The sequence below is a fragment of the Eutrema salsugineum genome, unplaced genomic scaffold, assembly GCF_000478725.1.
Source record: "Eutrema salsugineum unplaced genomic scaffold, Eutsalg1_0 scaffold_2, whole genome shotgun sequence".
NCBI lineage: Eukaryota > Viridiplantae > Streptophyta > Magnoliopsida > Brassicales > Brassicaceae > Eutrema > Eutrema salsugineum.
The window spans coordinates 15204637-15222991 of record NW_006256829.1 but is presented as its reverse complement, the minus strand read 5'-3'; the positions used below and the strand labels follow the sequence as shown (position 1 = coordinate 15222991).

The window sequence follows — 18355 nt, the reverse complement described above, 5'->3', positions numbered from 1 at the left end:
ATGGAAAACACCAACGGACTTGTTCGTGATGATGCTGGAATCTGGAGAGACCAAGAGGGTCATGCGTGCAATGTGAGAGGCCAAAGGCTTGATGGAGATGGTAACATCATTCCACCGGCACCTTTACCAGTGGATGTTGTTGACCAGAATCCACCACCTGCACCGCGTGGTAATGCTGTGATCGTTCCAAATCAGAGGATCGTTCCAGAAGTCGGAATGTGAGGGAACCTGCACCTGCAGCTGGTCGTGGACGAACACTCGGAGATTACAGAGCAGTTCTATGCAAATCGTTCTGCGATTCACGTCCCTGCGTTTCAAAGAAACGATTTTGAGTTGAAACCTGTGTACTACACTCTTGTGGGTCAGCATCCCTTCATGGCCACTCTCATGAGCACCCTATGGACCACATCAAGAGGTTTGAGGACTTGGTCACCAGCATCAAGTACAATGGAGTGTCCAATGATTTCCTCCTCTGCAAGCTGTTTCCTTATTCTCCTGCTGGAGAAGCAGCTAACTGGTTGAAGCAGCTGGAGCCAGGATCACTCACTACTTGGGAAGAGACCAGGAATGCTTTCCTGCATAACTTCTTCGATGATGCTCGGTCTGAGGAATTGAGAACGAAAATTTCGACATTCTCTCAAGAACCAACTGAAGCGTTCAAAGCTTCTTGGGTGCGATTCAAATCGTACCAGCGAGACTGCCCCCATCATGGCTTCAGCGATGTGCAGTTGTTGGGTATCTTCTTTAGAGGTATCAACTGGAGGTATCAGATGGCACTTGGTGCAGCAAGCAATGGAAACTTCAACACCAGATACCCAGAAGAAGCTGTTGAGCTCATCGAAAACTTGGCATCTAGTAATAACACCAAGAATGCTGATCTTGAGCGAAAGAAGCAAGCTGGGAACATGGATAGATCGCATATTGCTGAGGTGAAAGCTAAGCTTGACTCTGTGCATAGTCTTTTGGTGGGTAAGAAGTCTGTCAGATTTGCACAGGAAGTAGAGAGTTTCGAACCTGAGGATGAAGTTGAGGTGAAAGATGTCAACTTTGTTAGTGGATCATGGTTTCAGGGTCAGAGGTTTGGTAATCAGCAAGGTAACAGAAACTACAGTGGGAACTACAGTGGAAACAATCAGAGGAGTACCTTCAACAGTAATCAGAACTTCTCTGGTTACACGCCTAAGCCTCAGTACCAGAAGCCTTATTCAAACAACAGTTTTTCCAGAAACTACAGCACTCCTTCAACTCAACCTCAAACTCCTGACAATGAGATGAAGTCTATGCTGGGTCAAATTCTGGAAGGTCAGCAGAAGCTCACCGTGGACTTCAATGAAAAGATGGATGCTTTCTACCTTGATCTGAATGGGAAAATTGAAGCTTTGAACAATCATGTCAAGCAGCTCGATACGCAGGTTGCTCAAACTGCAGGTTTTGTTAAAAGGCAAGAAGGTTTTCTTCCTGGAAAGACTGACACCAATCCAAGGCATCACTGCAGTGCTATCACGTTGAGGAGTGGTAAAAATCTGAGTTCTGAGCCCAAGAAGACGCCTCCTGCACCTGAGGTCGTGGATTTGGAAGACCCTGAAGAAGTTCCTGAGATTGCAGAGCCGGTGTCGAGCGACACCACAACCAGTGTCGCGCGTCACCAACCACAGAGCGAAGCCGTTGGTGCTCTAATTCCGAAATCTGCTGAGGAGAAAATCTACAAACCTAAGGTTTCTTATCCAAGGAGCCCTAGGAAGTCCAAGCAAGAGCTTGATGATGCACGATGCAAAGCTTTGATGGAAAAGCTTGTTATTGAGATACCTTTGGTTGATGCTGTAAAAATTACTCCTGTTATCAGAAGTTATGTGAAGTGAATGGTGACCAATAATCTCAGCCATGAACAAGGAGTGATGATGATTTCTGAGCAAGTCAGTGCAGTGATTCAGAACCGAATTCCAGAGAAGCTATCTGATCCAGGAAGCTTTGTCTTGGATTGCTCAATCTTCACTGAGAGATTCAAGAGATCGCTGTGTGATCTGGGTTCAAGTTTTAACCTCATGCCTTATTCAGTAGCTGTCAATCTCGGCATGACTGACTTCAAGCCAACAAGGATATCTCTTATCCTAGCTGATCGATCGACAAGGATACCTGAAGGAGTGTTGGAAGATGTTCCAATCAAGATTGGAGACTGCATGATACCGACTGACTTTGTGGTTCTGGAGTATGGAGAAGAGCCTAAGGATCCTCTTATCCTTGGGAGACCTTTTCTAGCTACAGCAGGTGCTATCATCGATTTCAGGAAAGGCAGGATCGCTCTGAATGTTGGAGATCTGGTGATGAACTTTGACATGGACAAGCTGATGAAGAAGCCCACCATCGATTGTCAGACCTTCTACGTCGACACTCTCACGGAGTTTGCAGAGGAGATTTTCCTTGAGATGCTACCTATAGACCCACTGGAGAGAGCTTTGACCACGTCTGCAACCGAAGCTGAGCACTTGGACGAAATTTCAGCATCTTACCTGAAGATGTTCGATTCCAGCGAGCATGTGATGCAGCTGGCAGCACATATAGAACAACTCGAGACTCCTGCGAAGGTGAAGCAATTATCCGACTGGAGTGAAGAGAAAGCGCCCAAGATTGAGTTCAAACAGCTACCTGCAGGACTAAGGTATGCATTTCTAGGCTCTAATTCCACTTATCCAGTCATTATCAACTCTTCTTTGAACAATGCGGAGGTTACCTTACTACTGAGCAAGCTGCGCAAGCATCGCAAAGCTTTTGGCTATTCTCTTGATGATATATCTCACCAGATCTGTGCATGCATCGAATTCACCTGGAGGATGAATCGAAGTCATCGATCGAACACCAGCGCAGGTTGAACCCTAATCTGAAAGACGTCGTCAAGAAGGAGATCATGAAGCTGTTGGAAGCTGGGATCATCTATCCAATTTCAGATAGTGCTAGGGTCAGTCCTGTGCACGTGGTTCCTAAGAAAGGAGGGGTTACAGTTGTGAAGAATGACAAGGATGAGCTGATTCCAACGCGCACAGTGACTGGACACAGGATGTGTATCGATTACAGGAAGCTAAATGCAGCGACCAGGAAATATCACTTTCCATTGCCCTTTATTGATCAGATGCTGGAGAGACTTGCAAGCCATCCCTACTACTGCTTCTTTGATGGGTACTCAGGATTTTTACAGATCCCCATCCACCCATATGATCAGGAGAAGACCATCTTTACATGTCCATACGGCACTTTCGCATATCGCAGAATGCCCTTTGGACTTTGTAATGCTCCTGCAACTTTTCAGCGATGAATGATGTCCATCTTCACTGACATGATTGAGGATTTCATGGAGGTCTTTATGGATGATTTCTCAGTTTACGGATCATCTTTTAAAAACTGTCTGGATAATCTCTGCAAGGTTCTAGCTCGCTGTGAAGAGAAACACTTGGTCCTTAACTGGGAAAAGTGTCATTTTATTGTCAGGGATGGAATTGTGCATGGACACAAGGTTTCTGCTGCTGGTATTGAAGTGGATCGTGCAAAGATCGACGTCATGACGAGTTTGCACCACCTGATTCTGCAAAATCGGTTAGAAGCTTTCTGGGTCATGCAGGGTTTTATCGTCGCTTTATCAAAGACTTCAATAAAATTGCACGTCATGTTACTGCTCTGCTATGCAAGGATGCCAAGTTTGAGTTTACAGACGAATTCCTTACCGCGTTCTAACAGATCAAACACGCTTTGATAAGCGCCCCTATTGTGCAGCCTCCTGACTGGAATTTGCCTTTTGAGGTGATGTGCGATGCCAGTGATTTTGCTGTTGGTGCTGTCCTAAGACAGAAGAAGGACAAAAAGCTTCATGCAGTCTACTATGCCAGTCGAACTCTGGATGATGCTCAAAGGAACTATGCTACTACTGAGAAAGAGCTGTTGGCTGTGGTCTTTGCTTTTGAGAAATTTCGACCCTACTTTGTGGGATCGAAGGTTATTGTGCACACAGATCATTCTGCACTCAAATACCTGATGCAAAAGAAGGATGCAAAGCCAAGGTTACTGCGATGGGTGTTACTTCTTCAGGAGTTCGATATTGAGGTCAAGGACAAGAAGGGTGTTGAGAATGGTGTTGCAGATCATCTCTCACGCATCAGGGTTGAAGAGGATGTACCCATAGACAATTTTTCTGCCAGAAGAGAATGTATACTATGTGGAAACTGGGTTTCGGAGCAGATTTGACGAAGAATTGCAGGCTTTTCGAATTGGAGAAACATTAGTGTCGAGCGATACCACCACCAGTGTCGCGCGACACCTTGCTCAGCCGAACACAAAGACTTCTCAAATTCGAAGCAGACTTCCTGAGATCAGTTCAGCTGCTGTATCTGCCACCCAACGTCCTTGGTATGCTGATATTGCCAATTATCTCGCTGCAGAGGCTGAGCCTGAGAACTTTAAAGGGTACGCGAAGAAGAAGTTCCTGAGAAAGCTGAGGAGATATCACTGGGATGAGCCATATCTGTACAAGCACTGTTCTGATGGGATTTACAGAAGATGCATTGCAGAGTCAGAAATTCCAGAGGTGCTGTTTCATTGTCATGGATCTGAATATGCTGGACACTTTGCGACCTTCAAAACAGTGTCTAAGGTTCTTTAAGCAGGCTTTTGGTGGCCTACAATGTTTCGCGACGCACATGCCTTCATCTCGCAGTGTGATGCTTGTCAGAGGAGAGGAAAGATCAGCAAGCGACATGAGATGCCACAGAATTTCATCCTTGAGGTTGAAGTGTTCGATTGCTGGGGTATCGATTTCATGGGTCCTTTTCCCTCTTCTTATGGGAATAAGTACATCCTGGTTGCTGTTGATTGTGTTTCTAAGTGGGTCGAAGCCATTGCCAGCCCCACCAACGATTCTTCAGTGGTTCTTAAGATGTTCAAGACCATCATCTTCCCTCGTTTTGGAGTGCCTCGAATTGTTATAAGTGATGGTGGTTCTCACTTTATTAACAAGGTGTTCGAAAAACTCCTAAGGAAGCATGGAGTTCATCATCGAGTTACAACCCCTTATCACCCTCAGACAAGTGGACAGGTCGAAGTGTCGAATCGTCAGATTAAGGAGATCCTGAAGAAGACGGTGGGTAAAACTCGAAAGGACTGGGCTGCGAAGTTGGACGATGCACTCTGGGCGTACAGGACAGCGTTCAAAACACATCTAGGCACCACGCCTTTTCACCTGCTCTATAGAAAGCCCTGTCACCTTCCAGTGGAGATCGAACACAAGGCAGCTTGGGCAATAAAGATGATGAATTTCGACATCAAGTCTGCCGCAGAAAGGAGACTGATACAGCTGAATGAGTTGGACGAAATCAGGCACCATGCCTATGAGAATTCGAAGTTGTACAAAGAGAGGACCAAGGCGTATCACGATTCCAAAATCCTCTCCAGGCAATTCGAACCGAATGACCAGGTACTTCTATATAACTCTCGCCTGCAATTGTTTCCTGGTAAACTTCGTTCTCGATGGTCAGGTCCTTTCATAGTCAAAGAGATTCGCCCCGACGGTGCCATCGTCCTCCTCACACCAGATGGCAGCAGGGAGTTCACAGTGAATGGACAAAAGGTGAAGCACTACTGGGCCAAAGCTGAGATTCCAGATGGACATATCGTTCATCTGTATGGTGCACCTCCTGCCTGAATCACCATCAAGTCAAGCTAATGACTTTAAACAAGCGCTTGGTGGAAGGCAATCCACTGGTGAGTCTGTACATAAGTCCTTTGTTTCAGTTGATTTTCGTTTTTCTTTTCGTGTTTTAGGTGAAGCAGGGTTGGTGTCGAGCGACACCATCATCGGTGTTGCCTGTCACTTGTTACTTTATATTAAAAAAAATAAAAATAAATAAATATTAGGACCTAGCTTAACCGGAATTCCAGAACCGGAGTGGAATCGGGAGCGGATCAGGCACGAGGAGATTTGGTTCACACCTTGCAAGTGTCGCGCGACACCAGCATCAGTGTCGCTCGTCACTGACAAACAGGTAAGTCTTCTTTTTCCCACTTTTATTTAAAATCCTCACACCCCTCCTCCCTTCCTCTTCGCCGCACTCGACACTTTTGCCATACCCACCCTCACCAAAACCCAACTTGCTCAAATCTTCACCGATTTGAGTGATTCCAAAGCCTAACCTCATCAGATTTTCACCCCTCCATCTGTTTCTCCCATTGATTTGTCAATCCAACAAGGTAAACCACTCGACTTCTCAATTTTTCGATTTCGGTGCCTAAGGTATGATTGTCGAAATTGCTCTTTCTGGGTTGATACACTGCTTGATTTCGAACATTGCGTTTCACTTAGGGCATATTTCAACCACCCCCATGTACTTTAAACGGATTGTTTGGCTAGATTGGAGAAATTTGTTCTTCATGACAATTTTACTTCGAAAATTTTCGATTGTAAAGTTTCGGTTCGGATTTAGCGAGATTTTTGACTGCATGTGTTGCTGGAATCTTTGCTGTTGCTATCTAGACTTGCTGGAGTAGATCAAATCGTGCTATCCAAAATTGCTAACTTGAGATTTTTTTTCTTTTGTTGGCTTGCTCTGTTTCTTCTTTTGCAGATGCCTCCACGCAAGCGACAGTGCAGGGACGCCGCCTCCAGCTCGCAACCCCCAGCCGTCGTAACCTTCAACCTAGGCGAGCACGTCGAAGCTTTGGTTGGTGACTTGTGGAGCGATCATCAATGCGGTGCTCGCACGATCTCGTTAGATGGTCAAATCCCATGACTCCCAGGACTTGCAGGTGTTCTCATCATCCCATCTTCGACCTGCTGCACCACCGCGTGCTCGCTCTGCTTCACCTCCACCATCGCCTCCTGCAGCCCCTGACTCACCTGACGAGAGGATTAGGCCCCCTCGGCCTAAACAGGAGAATCTGCGCATCACAACTCGCAGGATCTGGGACGAGCCACCTCGAGCTGTTGCTGAGAGTGTTGAGTGTTTACACAGGCCGATTTCAGATGACTGGGATGATTACGACACTTTCTTCTACAACGCCTGGCTGAATGTGAAGCTGTTTCCCACCAGGTTCTTGGATATTCTGGATATGAGGCGTTTGGGTTTGGATTCTGAGCTCCTGCGTTTGTTGGCTAAGCTTGGATTGGGGACTATAGCTACCAGATCCTATGATCTGTTTCCAGACCTTGTTCATCAGTTCTTAGCCTCTGTTCGCATCTACTACACAAACGAACATGCTCCAAACGCGCAGGAAGGCACTCTAACTTTCATGATCCGCGGAGTTCGTTACAGGCTTCCCTTTCGCGACCTGTGTGCTATATATGGGTTTCGAAAGGACCTCCCGCGAGTTAGCCGTCCCACTCAGACGATCGATGTGCAGGCATTCTGGTCCTATTTTGGGAATGGTCGCTATGATTCGAAGACTACGTCCCAGACCGACGTGCGCCACCCTGTTCTGTGATGCCTCCTCCGCATCCTAGGCAAAACCATTCAGTGCAAGTCAGCTCCAGGTAAGATTCGCCTCTCTGAGCTGGCTCTTCTCTATGTCGCCATTGGTGATCTGACAGATGCTGAGCATTTTCGGAGTTCTGCGCACGCTACTGACGTCAACATGGGAGCCGTTTTTGCTCATCACTTGGTTTCCTTGCAAGCCAAGCCCTTTTCCGGAGTAGGTACGACGCAGAGGACTGAGTCTGTGGGTAGCTTACTAACCCCTATCTTCCAACACTTTGGGATCAGCACGGAGAACAATACCATTGTCACGACTCGCCGCGCTATTGACCTGGCTCACCTGCACCATGCTTCTTGGATCAACCACAACCATCATTGGTCTTTTCACACTGCAGCTGGTTCTTTCTGGATTCAGCTCCCTGGTTGTGCACGCAGTGACATAGGCACGGAATGCGCTGCGCTTTGTTTTGAGCAGGAGAGGAGAGTCCTGATCACAGTGTCTCGCGATTCTTTTTCCAGAGCTCGTGCTTCCACTTCCGAGGATGATCAGATACCTCGCTCCGCAGGCATTTCAGCACCTCTCCCTGATCTTCCCACTGAACCAGAGGTTCCCATGGAGGCTGCTGGCTTCCAGCAGTATGTTATTCAGAGTTTTCAGAGCATCTGGAGTGCCATCGCTACTCTCTCTCGCTGTGGATGTGTTCGCACTACTCGCCCACGCTCCCGCTCGCCCACACACTCTGGAGATGATGCTGCTACTACCGATGAGGACTAGTTCCTTGGTCATTCTGGTTCTATTTTTCTTTTCTTCTCTTTTCCTTTGTTTGGGTCTGTTGTGTCAGCTACATTTGTTGTGAGACTTTGATGGATTTATGCTTTTATGGGTCGTCTTGTTACTCCTAACTTCTTTCTGAGTGATCTAACAGTGCTAACCTAGATGATTCTCTGTCCTGTTTGGTGGGCTCATGCGTTTCTGATCGCGACGATTGCTCTCTGCACTGTGGTGTCGCGCGACACCATCATCGGTATCGCTCATCACCACCCATGCACTTTCGACCTAAGTTTGGTTTCACCTGAATCTGAGCTGTGTGTTGGTCGACCTAACTGAGTAGTAAGACATTCTAACCCATCGCATTCGTCCTTCTGACTTTTTCTTTTCTCACCAACTTCGGATTTGATTTCACTAGGGACAGTGTTGTTCAAGTCTGGGGGAGGTAGTCGCTGACATTGTGTTTGTTTTTCTTAAGAGTCAGTCGTGTCGAAACGTTTTTGAGTCAAAACCTGTTGGAGATTATGATGCTTTTCCTGGAATTTTTGTGCTGACCTTTCATCTAAGTGACCACTGCTGCAGATTTGGTCTGGATCCGACTAATGAAAAATCCAAAGGCTGATCAGTTGACTAGAGGCGTCCATGTTTCCAACAGAATCCACTAACCTAATCTAATTTTTGAACTCTTTCTTTTACCTCATTGATGTGACTGATGTTCATAGAGCTTTTCCTCGTTCATACTTGACAAATGAAAGCCTGTGTGAAATTTAATGTTGGTGTTTCTCTTCCTGTGACGAGCTAAAAAGTAAAGTAAGAAAGAAAAAGGCGAAAAGATTGAGATGAGTTTCACTTAGGAGTGAAGGGCTAGGAATGTTTCCAATGATCCCATTATTTCACTTCTAAGTTGGAATGATCACACAAAGGAAGGAAGTGAGGGGTAGGAAAGTTTCCTATGACCCCACTATTCGCTGAAAACCTTTGATACAAGGTAAGGGGACAACTCGGGGACTCGATGGCAAACACCATCAGTACTCGCAGCTTTACCCTTATCGAGTATAAGCCATAAAGATGATGAATATGCGAAAAGAATAAGTCTGGGGTAGAGAAAAAGTACCAAAATTTGTATGGCTGATTTGTTTGAGTATAGTACGGGAAAGAGTCTAAAAGGTTCTTGGCATTTGAATCATTAATGAGATCCAGCGATGAAGGTTTATGGACAATGTTGTGGAATTTTGGACTTAATCTGGAAAGCTGTGAATATCTGCGGAGAAGTACATGGTGGTTCGATTTGGAATGATGAAGCAGTAGTTGAGTTGCAGGGTAATTGGTCAAAAGCGATGTTCCAGTGGAAGGTTGAGTCTCTGTGTTTTCAAACCTCTTTCTTTTATTTGGTGTTTTGTTTGCTTGAGGGCAAGCAAATGCTAAGTCTGGGGGAGTTGATATATCATGGTTTTTATGGTTTTTAACCATGGTATAAGTCTTATTTATAGAGTCTTTTTAGTGTCTTTCGAGTCTTTCAGAGTCTTTTCAGGTCATAGGTACGTTTGGAGCTTAACTGGAGACTTTTGAGCACTTTGGAGCTTAATCAGGATCAAATTTGTCAAGTATGGATTTTGTGCTTTAGTGTCGCTCGACACCATGAAGAGTGACACTCGACACTTGTCAGAGAAATAAGGAAAAAGCAATTTTGTTTCCTATTTGAAGAAGGAGTTGGGCCTAAACGTTTCCAAGGAAGTCCAAAACGTATTTTAGAGATATATATAGGATTTTTATTCCCTTTTTATCGAGACCTTAGATTTTTGAGAGAGAGATACTCTGAGTTTTCGGCTTTAGCGATTTTTGAGAGCTTGGGGAGACAAGTCTGAACTCTGTTCGTTTAGAGAGAAGATTTCGAACCCCTTTATCTATTTCGATTTAATCTATTGCCTTCTATTCATCATGTTTGTTGTTCCAATAATCATGTCTGAGTAGATCACCTGTTAGGTTTAGGGTTTAATTAGGATTTTCTTTGAATGTTTGATTAACTTGCTAGTTAGGGTTCATATCTATTAGTTCTTCATCTTAGGTTGTTCTTAATGCTAATTCTGGATTGATCACCTAGAACTTAGATCTTAGGTTGCTTAATTGACACAGAAGTGTAATTGAATAACTGGAAAGAACCTAGGGTGTGCAAAGTAGCTATTCACAAAGGAATTTGGTTTAGGTGCTTTGTGAACATATCAAACTTGTGCATTAAAGCTGGTTTAAATCTGTAGAATTTGCAAAGGAATTTAGAATTCTTGGATTTTAACTTAGATAATTCTCACAACGGAAGTTGGTTAATTATAAACTTGTGTTTCGAGTTCAAGAACCGAGCTTAATAACTGAACCCTGATTTGTTAAGTTGATCTGCATTCATTGATCTCCTGAAAAACGCCCTAGACCTAATCTTTGTCCAATCGAACTTACAAACCGTTTTTACTACTGACTAGTTTATTTCTGTCGCATTGTTATTTATTTCCAATATTTATGCTTAGCGTAACTCAATATCTATAAAGTCTATTGAGTGATCTCTTGTCTCTGTGGTTCGACCCCTAGATACTACAACTGCAGATCTGTGCTTTTGCAGAGTAGCTTAGGGATTAAAGTTTGAGCAGATCAAAATTTCGCTGGAGAAGCGTCTACGAAGATTCTATGTCCCATTCTCTCTATTTTTGGAGGAGCTAGTAAGGTTTCTGAATTGTGGTTTTGATTTTCAGTGCTAGCTGACATCAGACATTTTCGGCAAAGGTGATGTTGGGACATTTTCAATAAAATACATATTTTTTTAAATATTTGGGAGCATTTTTCTAAAAACCCATTTAAGTATCATACGAAATCAATTTTTTTAAGGTTTATTTAATAGAAAAACAAAAAGGAGTAGGGGGTATATGACCCCATACCATCTTCTCTGCCTCCGCCCCTGGGAAAGATTCTTCTTAAAGTGAGTGAGCTTAGCTTGATTTAGCAAGTGGTGCACTTCCGCTACTGTTTGATCTCAGAGCTGGATGAGTCAGCTTGAGGGCGTCTTTAATCATGCATTAAAGGCTCCTTTGAGTGGCAAACTTTTCCTAGGCCTATCAGTGAAAGAGCTTCCAATTTGTAGAGGAATGTTTCCCGGTTTGTCAAGCTCTAATCCTTTTGAGCATTATCTCAGTTTCTTCTTATATGCTTTTAGTTTCGATGGACTGAATTTTAATTTGGTCTTTTCTTTCCATGTTTTTATTCTTTCTTTTTATATCTGTTGATATATGAATATCAAACAAGGGACAAAACAATAATTTAGATTAGAAAACTCTGATTTTGTTAGATCGGTCAAAAATACAACTGAGTTCAGTTATGTAAACGATAAGCGAACTAAGTTTTAGGAAACTAAGAAGCTTAAGGTATTGAGTTCTCAGTCTCTATGTCTCTCCGGAATTTCTTGTGTCTTCTGGTGTCGATTCCTCTTCCTTTATATCGGTCTTCGCGGGTCTTCTCTGCGATATGAGATCGAGAAGACTTTCTTTTTCTTTCGGTCGTTTTCCTTTTCTCTTAACAATTTATTTTCTTCTTGGAAATTTCCTTTTTCTACTCAGAAATTTTCCTTTTCTTTCCGAACTCGGAGAACTTCTCGATTCCTTTGAGAAGTTTCGACCGACTTCGGTTTATCAGGCTTTGTCTGGCCCAAGAACTTGCTCAGACCAATTTTCCCGGTACGATTCTTTCGTAAACCAGGCTTAATTCGCACCGATCTCGGTTTGTACCGAAGAAAACCGGAGGTACGGTTTTCACCTCTAACAGTTAGCCCCCCCCTCAGTTCGATGAAAGAGTGTGGCTTTTAGTCGAACTCATTCGAGTCAAATCTAAAAATAAGGTCGCAAACCGAGCTCAGAAATTTGGGTCGATTCGCTTTCCTGGACGTTAATGTGGCGCGTGAATTCCAGGATTTCGTGGAAATCGAGGAACCACGATTCCCACTGTTTACTTATAAAGAAATAAACATACCTCGCATTCATTATTCTCACCTCAGCATATATAAGGTACGCCGCTCTCCTTTCTCTCTAGATTTTGTTTCCCTCTCTAGATTTTTATCCGTAGCTCTCCTTAGTTCTCTCTGCATTCTCCGCCGGGATCTTTGAATTTTCCGACCAATCTTCAAGTTTTCCGATCAATCTTCAAATGTCTCTGATCCATCTTCAATCTTTCCGATTGATTTTCAATATGTTCTTCATTTTCTTCAAATCTTCTTCCGAATCCATCTTTTCGAACTAAAAATGTCTTCCAGCTCTTCGACCAACTCCTCTTCTAATCAAATTCTCTCGGAGGATCGTCGCGAACCGTCGGAGCCGAGCTCCTCCTCGTCAAGCTCTTCTCAGACGGCGAGCAATCCTCCGAATTTAGTTTGTAGAAATTCTAGATCGGTCAGTGCCGGTAGCAGCCGACCTCAACCGAGATTAGACGCTCCTGAACAGCTAACAGCTAACAGCTGAAATTCGTGAGACCGGAGGTCGGGTCGAGCTAGACGTTGATGACGACAACCATGAGATTGAGGAAGTCGTCGAATCCGAAAGAGGGACTCCTGACGGGGACGATGCCGAAGTGAATGCAGCCGAGGACAACCCTGACGCGGTGAATCATGACTCACCACCAATGCCGAAACGTTAAGTCGTCCGACCTCATGACGTACCTGCTTCTTTCGTTTCTCCAATGACGATTCAGACCGTACTCGAGACCCACGGACTTACGGAGGGAGCCGTTTTCATTACTCCTGACGCTGGAGCCCATGGGACGTTCCTGAAGGTTTCCTCTGTATTTATTTAACTTACTTCACGCAATGCGGGCTCACTTTTCCGATCCCTTCTCGTCTTCTCGAGTACTGCAACCGACGTGGCATCTCTCTCACTCAAATGATGCAGGCGTCGGGGACGAACTACACAGGCTTCATAACTCTGTGCGCCGAGCTCAATGAAGATCCAACCAGCCGACTTTTTGAAGACCTTTTTTCGGTCAACCTACACAAGTCTAAGGATTGGTTCTTCGCGGTGAACGCCAAACCAAGGAAGGATATTGTCACTGGGATTAAACCCAGTAAATATAATGACTGGGAATCCCAGTATTTCTTTCTCGAGATTAACGACCTCACAGTCAGTAATGCTGAAATCCCAACTCAATCGGAGTAGAAGATTCCGATCGGTAGATTTAGGCGATCTCATTTTCCTTTTGATTTTTGCTTTCATATTTTTTCAACTCTTTTTTTATTTATCTTCGCAGGTCGTCACCTTCCAAGTCTTCTGCTTAACTCCAGACTCACTCCAGAATTCCAGGCAGCTTTCAGTGAAGCCGGCAAGCGTCGTTAACAAAACAAAAGAAAGCCGCAAGTGCACAGCTAATCTGTTGTAGTATTTAGGGATCGAATCCACAGAGATTTGTGTGCCTGATATTCTTCTATGGTTTTTAACTTTATGTCTAGACTAAATTGGTTTTAAAGGTTGGTTGTTTTTCTTGAATTAAACTAAAGGAACATAAAGCAAATAAATCTATCCTAAAAGGCAAGTAAAGAAATCGAATGAAAGGCAGTAGAACAAGTAAAATATCGAACTAAACAAAAATAAGGCAAGTAAAATATCGCATGAAAGGTAAATAAAGCAAGTAAATAACGAACTAAGGAAATTGAAATGCAGGTCTAAGAAAGCAAGTAAAAATCGATGGAATTGTAAACTATGGCTAAAAACGCTGAGCTTTTGGGAACTCTAAGGGATCATAATCGGTTTTAACATTAAGGTAGATAGATTGTGATTGACGGATAACAATATATGGGTTCTAGAGCTAGAGTACGGCGGTATGACTACGTCACTCTCGTGATCATAACCAATTGTTTCTCGCAACCCTGACCAGTAGGTTTCCACTCTGGCCCTGGAAGGGAGAGAACACAAGAGCTGCACAAGACTCGTCAGTACTCACGATCTCGCCGCAAGTAGGTTTCCACTCCTACAAAAAAATCGCCTGTTTCATTCTAGGGCTGATACTTAATGAAAACTTTCGCAACACTAACTATCTAGATCAGATACTAGGTGATCAATCAAGCATACATGCAATAAGAACAAGAATAAACAGAGAACAGGTCGAAATCCCAGATCTATAAACCTAGATGTCTTAATCGATTATGAGAGCCCCTTTCGGGAACCCTAAGCCCAACTCGGGATCTACTCAGACATGGCTGAGGTCGACATCATCATCGGTTTTAATAAAAGTAATGAAAAACAGTAAAGAAAAGAGATGAAGAAAGCTTCTCTATTGAAGAACTCGGACTTGAACAATCTTCTACAAAAATCGCATAAAAACGGCTGAAGAAAAAGGGTTTTTGTAAAGTATGAATTGTTCTCTCTAAAAACGACCTAAATGACATGTATTTATAGTCTCCAATACTCCATGGTCTCTAGGGTTCCAGAATTGAGGCTGAGAGTGACTTTGAGCTTCAGATATATGGGCTTTAGTTCGGAGCTTGATGGCCGCGGTCGGGAGTGACGTGACCGCGGGGATTGGCTGGTTGGCCGCGGTTGAGAAGCTTCTGACCGCGGGAAATAGGTTGTTGGCCGCGGTCGCGTGACTTGCTGGCCGTCTTCGAGTGGCTCCGGGGCTAATGAAATATCTTGAGATCCAACCGTTGGAATGTCTCTAAACCAAGTGCATTTGAAAGCTGGTTGATTCTTTTATAAGTTGTCCAATTTTGAGGGTGATCAGACAGTGAGAAGGTCTTCGTCTCTCTATGAGAGTTCTGACGGTCTGCATTTATCCAAAAGAATCTTTTTGTTCCATTTTGTGCCTCTTTATCCCAAATTACCTGAAAAGTCTTTTAAAATCCGTAAACATAGAAATCCTTTAAAAACCTTTGAAAATAGAGTAAAAACACCTGTAAAAGATATTAAAGTGATCCATAAAAATGGTCAAAATCCGGTGTTATCAACTCCCCCAGACTTAGTCTTTTGTTTGTCCTCAAACAAAACAAAGGCCAAATCTCGGCGAGAGGTTTGAAAACGCAGGAACTAAATAAAATCTCAGAGACCAAACTTCTAGACCAATATCAGTCAGTATGCATCAATCGGGAATAGCCTAGAAAATTCTCACTAGCAATACAGGCATAACTAGTCCGTTAATCCGTCATGCGGAAATCTATGCACTAAGATCTAACTTCCAGTCAACTAGCTCTTAACATTCATTAAAAATCTCGGTGGTTCTCATCAAAGAAAATCTAGGCAAGGCAATCTAGGCTAGGTGTCAAAAAGGATTATTCTAGGGGGTAAGGCTTAAAGTATTTACGGGTTACCTGAAGATCTGGAGGATGCAGGATATTATGCAAAACCGCAAGAGAGAGTGAAGCTGTTGGTATCCACAGTTTTCAGTCACTTTCTTCTTGCCATAGATTCCTGGTCTTCTTCCTCAGGTTCTCTCCTAACTCCCCCAGACTTAGATTTTTGTAAATCTTTCAAAACCATAACTCCTTAAACGAATAGTGGTTGCTTATTGCTCCACAAACTTCGACAATCTAAGACTCATTAAGCTTTTTGTCTCCCTTTCTCTTTTCACGTTTTTTTTTTTTTTTTTTACAGAAATGGAACACCTTTAGATATAGAGTCTTAGAGAGCACGAAATTACCAGTCAATATCTGTCTTGTAAAGCTTCATGAGGTTTCTGATACTCTTCCTTCCCAATTCCATTCAGTCTCCTTTGTGAGTGACTGAAAACTGTGTCGCTCCTCTTCTCTCCAACGTTTTTGCACATATCTGCTGATATAAACTAAAGAGAGAATGCATGAGGATTGAAAACAAGGGTTTTGGGTTTAGGGTATGGTACCAGATAAAGATAAACTGGTCATCTAGGACGACAAAGAGTGGTAAAAGTGAGGGTAAAAGACGTCCTAGATGTGTATGTCGATGCCTGCCTAAAATCAATGATGAGAAAATTATATATCAATATTAAGTTCAAATAAAATGAGTTAGTATATCCTGTCAGAAAGAGTCTCCATGAATAGAAGTCCTCTGGTGGGAGTTCGTAGTGCAAGTACTCTAGCTATCGCCTAGTCTAGTGCTAACCACAAATGAGCTATCATGCATAGTGTAGAAGCGTGCAGGTCTAAATCATCATAGTTTTGCGTCAAACATTTCTGAAAAATACTTAATGTCGAATAGGTTACATATTAAAATTTAAAAAGTACTTGGAATTTAAAAGAAAAAACAAGAAAATGATTAGTACAGATAGACATCCTCCCCCAGACATAAATCACACTGTCCCCAGTGTGAAATAGTTGATGAGAAAATGGTGAATAAAAGCGAAATAAAATAAGATAAAAGAAAAGAAAAGAAAATGATGATAGAACCGTGATGGTAGTGAAGTGCTGATCAATCACTCATTCTCCGATGTGTCGTCTGCGAACTGGTGCTGCTCCTGTAGGAAGGTGACAACGCGCTCAAAGCGTCGTCCCTGTCTCTCAACTCTGCGCTCCAGATCGGAATGAGTGTGCGATGATGTAGATGATGAGGTGTGGCCGGTCGAAACAGATGGCTGAAAGTGAGCACGGGCCGCAGCTGCATCACGCTTTGCCTTGGCCACTATGTATTGGCCATCGTGGACGTCCTTTGTTACACAATCTCGGGATAGATACTGAAGGCAGGCTGACTCGGTGCTCCTCAGTGCCAGTGCAATACTTATAACCAAACCTGTCTGGATCGAAAGCGGCACGAGAGATAGTGTGATCGCGAGAGAGATAAAGTAGGTCATACCAGACATCGGGAAGTGGATCATCAGATGAGAAATCGAATCCTACAGCCTGTAGTATCGCTGTAATAGCACTCCCGTAAGCTGGAGTAGCGTCCTCGCAACCATGTAAATCATGCTTCACCTTTACCATATTCTGCGCTATGATCCAGGCAAAGCAGGCAAGTCGTGGATCGTCTATAAATGGAATCTGAAGTGTAATGAGCTCAGTCTTCAAAACACCTCCCATGTTGGCTCTAGAGAAGATCGTGTGTTCTAAGAGTTTGTGCACAACTCTCACTGCTGGATGAGTAAGAAGGGCTGACTTCGATTTCCCGCTATCATAGACTCCATGACCTATCTCTCTCCACAGGTTAAGATCAGGTTCATCTTCAAGGTAAATGTCATCAGTGTAGGGGAGCTTAAGAGCTTCACAAACCTCATAAATGGTGAGAGAGTAAGGCTGTCCGCGGATAGAGAATGACAAGATGCCATCTGATGCTCTGGGGTTCCTCCTCTTCGTGTGGTGGAGTGTGATAGTCGCTAAGAACTCATGGACTAGCTCAGGATAAGTCGGAAGGTTCAGCTCCATGTAGGGCCTCAGCTTAAGTGCATCGATGTACCAGATTATATCCTCTCTGATTCCAAGCATCTCGAGTGTATGATAATCAATGCAAGGCGTGGGTTTGATGTTCAACTTCTTGAAACGTCTTGCATAGTCCACTCTCGGGTTTGTCTCCCTCCCAATGTATCGAATCTGTGGTGGCTCAGGAGCTGCTCGTGTTTCTCTTGAGTGCTGGAGCAATCTCATCACATAGTTTCTTCTTCTCGGTCTGGCTTGGTTCAGCATGTACTCTCCCAGAGTAGCATCATCGGGAATGTCCTCAGAGCTGTCACCAGTGCGACGGCTTCTTCGGGATCTGGTTTGTTCCATTTTTCTGCAAAACGAAATGATTATTGGAAAAAGAGTGAATATGGATGCTGATTTTAACACATTAAGATCTGTTATACTAATACTAGCATAAAGAGATTAATTAAAACCACGAGCAAACAAAATTGATATTAAATCAGAGAAATCAAGTAGTTCATGACCAGATTTGGATTTTTGATGTTCTCAACATAGAAATCTTCTAAAAATCGGTTTTTATGAGCAATTTCCATGTAAATTCTAAAGATTACCCAATACTAATCACTAATCACACAAGACTTAATCAAATTCATCAATTTTGCTGTTCCAAATTCGATTTGTATGAAGAATGTAGAATCCAAATTTCAAAAATCTCAATTCCTCTTAAGCTAGTTGTTAAAAATGATTTTTAGATAACCTAAAAGCTTAATCTATTGTTCTTAAGCTATTTCCACCATCAATAAACAGAGATCTGAGCTT

At 43.4% G+C, this 18355-nt stretch overlaps 1 protein-coding gene and 1 non-coding gene across 2 annotated transcripts; one reads left to right on the top strand and one right to left on the bottom strand.

The window, feature by feature from the left end:
- LOC112086560 lies at positions 1-1859 on the top strand. Its single transcript, XM_024155531.1, has 4 exons — positions 1-169; positions 367-428; positions 528-1589; positions 1698-1859. The coding sequence occupies exons 1-4, from the start codon at positions 1-3 to the stop codon at positions 1857-1859; spliced, it is 1455 nt and encodes a 484-aa protein (XP_024011299.1).
- LOC112086974 lies at positions 609-715 on the bottom strand. The gene has a single exon (XR_002899823.1). It is a non-coding gene; the product is annotated as a small nucleolar RNA R71 (small nucleolar RNA).
- Positions 1860-18355: the final 16496 nt, after the last annotated feature.